The 7,533-nt window shown below is 50.0% G+C and overlaps 1 protein-coding gene across 3 annotated transcripts in view; it reads left to right on the top strand.

The window, feature by feature from the left end:
• Positions 1–1,955, top strand: part of LOC139171676 (gamma-aminobutyric acid receptor subunit alpha-3-like) — a 20,042-nt gene extending 18,087 nt beyond the window's left edge. The window contains exons 6-8 of one of the 3 annotated variants that reach the window (XM_070760108.1): positions 1,053–1,264; positions 1,605–1,736; positions 1,770–1,955. In XM_070760108.1, coding sequence (XP_070616209.1) covers positions 1,053–1,264; positions 1,605–1,736; positions 1,770–1,946 — 521 coding nt within the window. In that variant the 3' untranslated portion in view covers positions 1,947–1,955. Of the gene's footprint in view, positions 1–1,052; positions 1,265–1,604 lie in introns of all 3 variants that reach the window. The other 2 variants (XM_070760109.1, XM_070760107.1) reach the window with 2 other exon arrangements.
• The last annotated feature ends 5,578 nt before the right edge of the window (positions 1,956–7,533 follow it).

Genomic DNA, 7,533 nt, shown 5'->3' with positions numbered 1-7,533 from the left:
GGTTCGACTACTGTAATGCTCTCTACATGGGGCTACCTTTGAAAAGTGTTCGGAAACTTCAGATCGTGCAGAATGCAGCTGCGAGAGCAGTCATGGGCTTACCCAGGTATGCCCATGTTTCACCATCACTCCGCAGCCTGCATTGGCTGCCGATCAGTTTCCGGTCACAATTCAAAGTGTTGGTTATGACCTTTAAAGCCCTTCATGGCACTGGACCAGAATATCTCCGAGACCGCCTTCTGCCGCACGAATCCCAGCGACCGATTAGGTCCCACAGAGTGGGCCTCCTCCGGGTCCCGTCAACTAAACAATGTCGGTTGCCCAGCCCCAGGGGGAGAGCCTTCTCTGTGGCGGCACCGACTCTCTGGAACCAACTCCCCCCGGAGATCAGAACTGCCCCTACTCTTCCTGCCTTCCGTAAACTCCTCAAAACCCACCTTTGCCGTCAGGCAAGGGGAAACTAAACATCTTCCCCTGGGCACGTTGAATTTATATATGGTATGCTTGTGTGTGTGTATGTTAGTATAGGGGTTTTTCTTAAATTTATAATATTTTAATTAATTGGATTAATGTATTGGATTGTCTTTTCACTTGTTGTGAGGCGCCCCGAGTTTTCGGAGAGGGGCGGCATACAAATCCAAATAATAAATAAATAAATAAATGATAGATAGATAGATAGATAGATATAGAGATAGATGATAGATAGATGATAGATAGATAGATAGATAGAGAGAGAGAGAGAGAGAGAGAGAGAGAGAGAGAGAGATAGATAGATAGATAGATAGATAGATAGATAGATAGATAAATGGTAAGATACCCTACTTACTCTACTCACCAGCATTATAGATTCTTATTCAAAGACATTATTAGCATAGCAGATAAACAGAGCCTGGACTTGTCGTTCGCTCTCGAGGTCTTCAAACCTCCTGGGTGCTGTATTTTGAAAGATGGCTGAGTGATTTCCCAATGTAAGTGTGGTGGGGGGGGAGGAGAGGGGGGGAAATCCTGCTAAGCCTCCTTCACCTGCCTCTCACCTGTCCTCCTTCCCACAGGGGTCACCACAGTGCTGACCATGACCACCCTGAGCATCAGCGCACGGAATTCCCTCCCCAAGGTGGCCTACGCGACGGCGATGGACTGGTTCATGGCGGTGTGTTATGCCTTCGTCTTCTCTGCGCTGATTGAATTTGCAGCCGTCAATTACTTCACGAAGCGCAGCTGGGCCTGGGAGGGGAAGAAGGTGCTGGAGGCTCAGGAGATGAAGGTGAGGAGGGGGAGGCGGAGGGGAGGCCACAGCGCCCACAAGGGAATAGAGGGCGACTGCCCCCCAGCTGGCCTGGTTTGTCAGAGAGGAGACTTGGGCCCAAAGCTCTCACACTTGCACCAAGAGGGGGGCCCAGTTCTAGGAGCGAGAGCTTCGTTCCCCAAGGGCCTGGATTCCCGGAGGCCCTGCTCTGGTTCCAAAGGTGGTGCCCTACGTCCACCATGAAGATCCATGTTAGGGTCAATTCAGAGCAGCAGCGGCCACCGCCACCATCTTTATCCTCTGTGGAGGCCTCAGTGCCACTGGGCCATTTCCTCACCGTCTTTGCTTCTCTCCCCAGAAGAAAGAGCCGGCCACCTTGGCTAAGAAAACCAACAACACCTACAACATCGTGGGGACCACGTACGCCCTCAGCATCACCAAGGAGGCCCCCCTGCCGACCATTGCCAAAAGCGCAGCCACCCCCACGGCCGTGCCGGCTGCTGTGGTGGTCCCTGCCGTCAAGGTGCCCCGGTTGGAAGAGAAGCCCCCGGAGGGCAGGAAGACCTACAACAGCGTCAGCAAGGTAGACAAAATGTCTCGCATCATCTTTCCGGTCTTGTTTGCCATTTTCAACATGGTGTACTGGGCGACGTATGTCAATCGGGAGTCGGCCATCAAGGGGATGATCCCCAAGGATTGAAACCAGCTCTGCACCCTCCACATGTCCATGCAATTCCGGACAGGGGAGCCCGGGGGGGGGGTGCTTTGGTCACCCCCACTGCTGATACTATAATCATTTTTACCTTTTATTATGGTTAATATTATTCCGCTGACTTCCTTCCTCTCCTATGTGAATCAAACTGTGGGGGTTTTTTTTTAAAAAAAGAAGAAAACAAAATCAAGGATGTTATTGGATGTGTGACGCTTGCTGTTTGGGGCAGGGGACGTCCCCGAGAGACCCCGGGGTGTGTGTGTGTGGGAAAGTGTGTGTGTCTCCTCTTGACCTCTGACCTCCCTCTGCTCCAGCCTCTGCGATGCCTCCCCCACCTGCCCTGCTCCTCGCGGGTGAGACCTGCCAGGGGGGGTCTCCTGGTGTCCACGGCCTCTGGGGAGACCGGGGGGGGGGGAGCTGGGGCTTCCTCGTGGGAGTGCCGGGGGGTCCCCAGCGGGAGAGAGGCCCTTCATTTGGAGAACAAGCTGAGTTCCCTGGGAGTGACCTGGCAGGGCAGCCCCCAGAAGAGTCCGGCAGGCCCTGGGCTCCGTAGGTGTCCACACTGAACAGGGGTTTGTTCCAGGGACTTGGCAGTTTTATCATGACAGACTTTGTACTCTCTGGGTTGTTTCTCTGAAATTTTCACTGGATCTGTGGTTCAGAATTATTTGTTCCGGTCATATATAGAGAGCAGATTTTATTACCTGTTGTTATCTAAATTGGATTTTGAAATTTTGTAAATATTAAGTAACCATGCTTGGCTGATGCAGCGTTTCTCTGTCCTTTCAGAGAATTTCCTTCCTTTCGCCATGTGCATGGACAAATGGGCACATTAAAAGATAGTGCGCAGGGGTTTCTTGAGAATGCACCTGGCAATGAATGAATCAACATGCGCGTTTCAATTTTGCTTCACCATTAATATACCCATGTGATAATTGTGCATTTATAGTCTTTTGAAATATTGCCAGTACACACGAAGCCCTCAAGCGCATTGGAAGCATTTCCTGTGAAAACGCTCAGATCAGGGATGAGAAAGAAGCTGACCCCACTTAAAGAACGGTTTAAACTGAGAGGCGTGCGAGCGATTCCCCACCTTCTAGCCCTCCGGCCACAGGGAAATTGTCAGAAACTGTCCTTCCTTGACTTGGAAGTGACCAAGCCGACAGGGGAGAAGCCGGAGCTCCTGCCCCCACTGCGGCCCTGGTCGTTCCAGACCCAGCTGCAGCCGAAGGGAGGGGAGTCGCTTCCTATCTATCATCGCCCAGCTACTAAGAGTTCTACAGAACCCCTTAGAACTGGCAAGAACCCCCCTCTGACCCAGATCCAGGAAGAAAAGCAGGTGGCGGCCTTCTTCTGTGAGAAAGCAGCCTGAGGTGCTAGTGCCTAGTAGGATAAATTAAAAATAAAATAAAATAAATAATATATAAAATAAATAAATAAAGAGAGTGGAACCACACGTTTGCTGCTGGGGTGGAAACGCATCTAACCCAGGCGTCCCATCCTCCGTTACACAAAAAAAGAAGTCTAGTCTGAGACAAAGTTGTACAAGGCCTTTCCTCCCTTGTGTGGCAATCCCCCTGGTGATGAAGGAAGCAGAGCGATGGCTGACAAAGAGAAGTCGCCCCCAAGCCAATCACGAGAAGAAGCAGGTATCATACAATGTTTGAAAGCGCTTGGCCCAACTTTGACCAACGGCTTGTTGCTCAGCAGCCTCTCAGTCCATTGAGCAAAGCATTATTAGATGCAGGGGTCCCCAAACGTGGTGACTTTAAGACTTGGAGATTTCAACTCCCAGAGGTCCACAAGTCTTACCTCTGCTTAGAGTTTTTGTATTATCTGGCTACCATTTTGCCCGGCTACCACTGTCCAGGGTTCTGCATTCAAGATACGGTAGCCCGACTGTGGGATCACCGTGAGAAATTGGGGCACCTGCACCCACAGATCTATCCGGGGGGGAGGGGAATGCAGTGGGGTAGCGAAAATGGAGCTCCGCCCCAGAGCACCCAATTTGCACTGGAAGGCGTTGAAAGAAAGTGCAGGGCCTCCTGCATAAGCCACACCCACAGTGCGGTAGTAAAAATCTTGGTAGCCCTTCACTGGACATATCTGAATTAGCAAACCTCCCGTTCTCAAATTCCGGGTGGAGCCTTCTTTCCCAAGCTGACCCTTAAGGGCGGGCGGCGATCGGAGGGAGAAAGAGAGTTGGCCTGATTAGAAGAAAAACTCCCAGAGGACCCATCCTGGTTGTGTCTTGGGGCATTCTTGAGGAGAAAGACAGTTATTATGCATGGGTAATTAAGTATGAAAGTGAGAGAGAACATTTCACAACTAATTATATTTTAAGCATTAACAGCTGATGGTGATAACCGGCCAAACCCCCAGTCTACAAATTTCTGCATTTCAAAAATTAGCAAATACAGAAGAGCAGAGAAGTTGGGCGAAAAATGTGGAGACCCTCTTGGTCAATGAGCCCTTTGGCTGCCCTTGAGGCCAAGAGGCCAGCTGCAGAGAGCGGCTTCGGGATACCATTGTGGGAACCCTCCTGGGCGCCTCTGCCCCGCTTGGCAGGTGTGGCGGGAGAGCCCACGTCCACGTCGCCCCTTCTATGGGCACAGAGGAGCCTGCTGGCCTTGGGCAGGTGAAAGAGGTTGTCCATCAGGGTAGCCCAGCACACATAGGTGAGTTCCAAGACACCTCAGTTGGCCTCCACCTGTGGAAGCCAGCGTTGTATCCTGGGGCAACCATAGGTCGGTGGCAAAAGGGGATCTACAACTCAAACCAGAAGAAGCGATGGCTGAAGAGGTGGATGACTCTTTGTTTAAAAAAATGTGCCATGTGTGAATCACTAATTCCAGAAATCTGGAAGAAGCAGGTCAGAGAGAATAGGTGGTCTTGGGAACAATGCCTTTAGGTCCACCAGGCAGTGGAAACCTATTTTTCCCTCGCTCCGCGCTGTGGCTCTGACAGGGCTGGCTTCCTCGACCAGCAATGCAGGGGGGCCACTGCCCCCTTAGCTGCTGCTCCTCCCTGTCCGCGTGGAGAGACCCAGGGTGAGGGTTGCCCTGGCCGGAGGAAAGCAGGGTCTCGGATGGGGCACCTTCCCCACCCCACCCTCAAGGAGACAGAAAGAACCGGAAGGCCGTCTTGGTGGGAGCTGGAAAGCCCCGGGAGCACCAGCGATGGCCGGGAGCAGACAGCTGGGAGGGCAGGTATTGGCTCCACCGTCCTTGGCTTTGATGGAGAAACCGGTGCTCGTTCGGCCCACCCAGTCAAAATGGCACCGATCTGGACTCAAAATCTGGCCACTTCCGTTGACCTGCCACTCCCTTCGCTGCACGCTTCTTGCGAGGGGCTCCAGGGAATCCTAAGAGTCGTCAAAGGCCCCTCGGGGCTGAGCAGCAGCAGCAGCAGCAGCAACACGGGGGTCTCGGGATGACGCCTGAGGCCAACAATCGTGTCCCTTGAGCCCCATTCCTAACCACACAGCGCCTCTACGGAGGTTCTCCATGGTCAATAATTATTACAGGATTTAGCCTCTCTGAACTGTTTTTAACTTTGGCTCTAAACTGTAAATTTGGGGGGGGGGGAGAGGTGAAGCTTTCTCTTCCTCTATTGCAGGGGTCCCCAAACTTGGCAACTTTAAGACTCGTGGAGTTCAACTCCCAGAAGTCTCCAGCCAGCAGAGAGTTGAAGTCCGTGATGGGGTCCTATGGGAACGGTCAGGAACGCAGTTCTGGTAGCAAAATTTGGAGCTCCACCCCAGAACACCCAATTTGCACTGAAAGATGTTGAAACAAAATGCATAAGCCACGGCCACAGTGTGGTAGTAAAAGTTTTGCTAGTGCACCACTGGTTGAAGTCCACGAGTCTTAAAGTTGCCAAGTTTGAAGACCTCTGGCCTATTGTACGAAAAAACATTGCAGCTTTGCCCAAAATGTTAAGATCCAAATTGGCCCACTTCTGCACATTGTATTGAGACTGAAAAATATGAAACTTGGAGTTTTGATGATTAAATATGTTTGTTGTTATAGAAATGGCTAATATACATTAGTATATAAAAGTTTAAAAGTTGAGACTGTAATGTTGATCTTATTCTACTGCGCTAAAAAGCATTTTCCTCCCTTATTTTCCCATTGTTTCCATTTTCCTTTGTATTTTATATCTTGATAAATTAATAAAAAATTGTTTTTAAAAAATAGATTAAAGCTGGCCTCAAATCCAGATTTTAGAGGGGGGAGTTAGTTTAGGAAGTATTTGAATGGTGGTGTTGTTTTCATTTCCCTCTTGGGATGTTTTTATGTTCCACTTTCTACCCCCTTGGCCTTGCCAAGACACTAGACGGCTTTGTGGCAGCGGCTGCTGGGTGTGTGGGAACCTGTGGAAACCTGAGATCAGATCCGGGCCACCCTGAGCCCGTGCCAAAGCCTTTGGGTGTGGGGGGAGTCTGGAAGGAAAGCGGGGCTGAGCTGGCTTCCCCCGCACAAGACGGCACAAGCAAATTGGGCAGGATTTGGCAGACTAACACGCAGAAGAGGCAGGACGTGACATCCCCAGGGGGGAGGCTGTGACATCCCCAGGGGGGAGGCCCGTGGGTGAGAAAAGAGCAGACTGGGACCCTGGTTGATTCTCTTGGGACTCGGAGCTTCTGCTTGGCTGCACTGGACAGCTGGCTGCGACTGAACGGGCTGAGTTTGCACAACAGTCAGTCAAAACTCAAGACGTCAGCTACATTAATAAAATTGCTGAGCTGCAGGCAGGCAGGGAGGGAAGGTCAATATAAGCCCCCCAAATTTCACCCTGCAAATCTTCAACATCTGAAGAGGTTTCAGTTCTCCTAGATGAGAATTTCGTTGGAAGATGTTGATTCCCATTGACCTTATTTTAGTGGCTGTTCTGCTCTTTTGGCCTTTCAAGTTCAATTCAGTTCAGTTCTAACCTTTATTACCGATGCACAGCATGTGTGCAATGAAGGCTGGACAATTGATTGGCCATGCGTCCTGTTGAAAGCAACATGTATTCCCATCTCTGACAAGGCAAAGAAGTCATCAGGAAGGCATCGCGAAGAGTTTTACACTCTTGGTATAATTTAAATGTATTGAGTCTGTCTTTCTAGCCCCTCCCAGCATCCAGGTGGATTTAATTTAATATCCAGAGCTTCAGGAAAGTAATATTCAGATGCTTTGAAAAGTTTCTGCTGAGGGCTCTTCACTCACCTTTACTGAGAGATACTAACCCCCTCCCCCAGCAACATTGCACTTGCAATTGGTTCCCACCAGCCCCCACTCTTGAATTATTGACCCTGGAATGCAACAGTTGGTTTTATGTGGCATCCCAAAACAGCTGCCTGATCCTTTGGTGATCCCAGCTTTCACAAAGGTTAAAAGGGGAGGCATACAAATCCAATTAATAATAATAATAATAATAATAATTATTATTATTATTATTATTATTATTATTATTATTATTATTATTTAAGCCCAGGTGGGCCAATATGCTGCATCGGGCATCTTGTTACATTTTGTTTATTGTGCTTTATTTTGTGATACTTGGGGGCCTTTCCTGAGGAGGCCCTTCT

The sequence above is a fragment of the Erythrolamprus reginae genome, chromosome 8 (genome assembly GCF_031021105.1).
Source record: "Erythrolamprus reginae isolate rEryReg1 chromosome 8, rEryReg1.hap1, whole genome shotgun sequence".
In the NCBI taxonomy this organism is placed as follows: Eukaryota; Metazoa; Chordata; class Lepidosauria; order Squamata; family Dipsadidae; genus Erythrolamprus; species Erythrolamprus reginae.
This window is presented reverse-complemented; position numbering and strand designations above follow the sequence as displayed.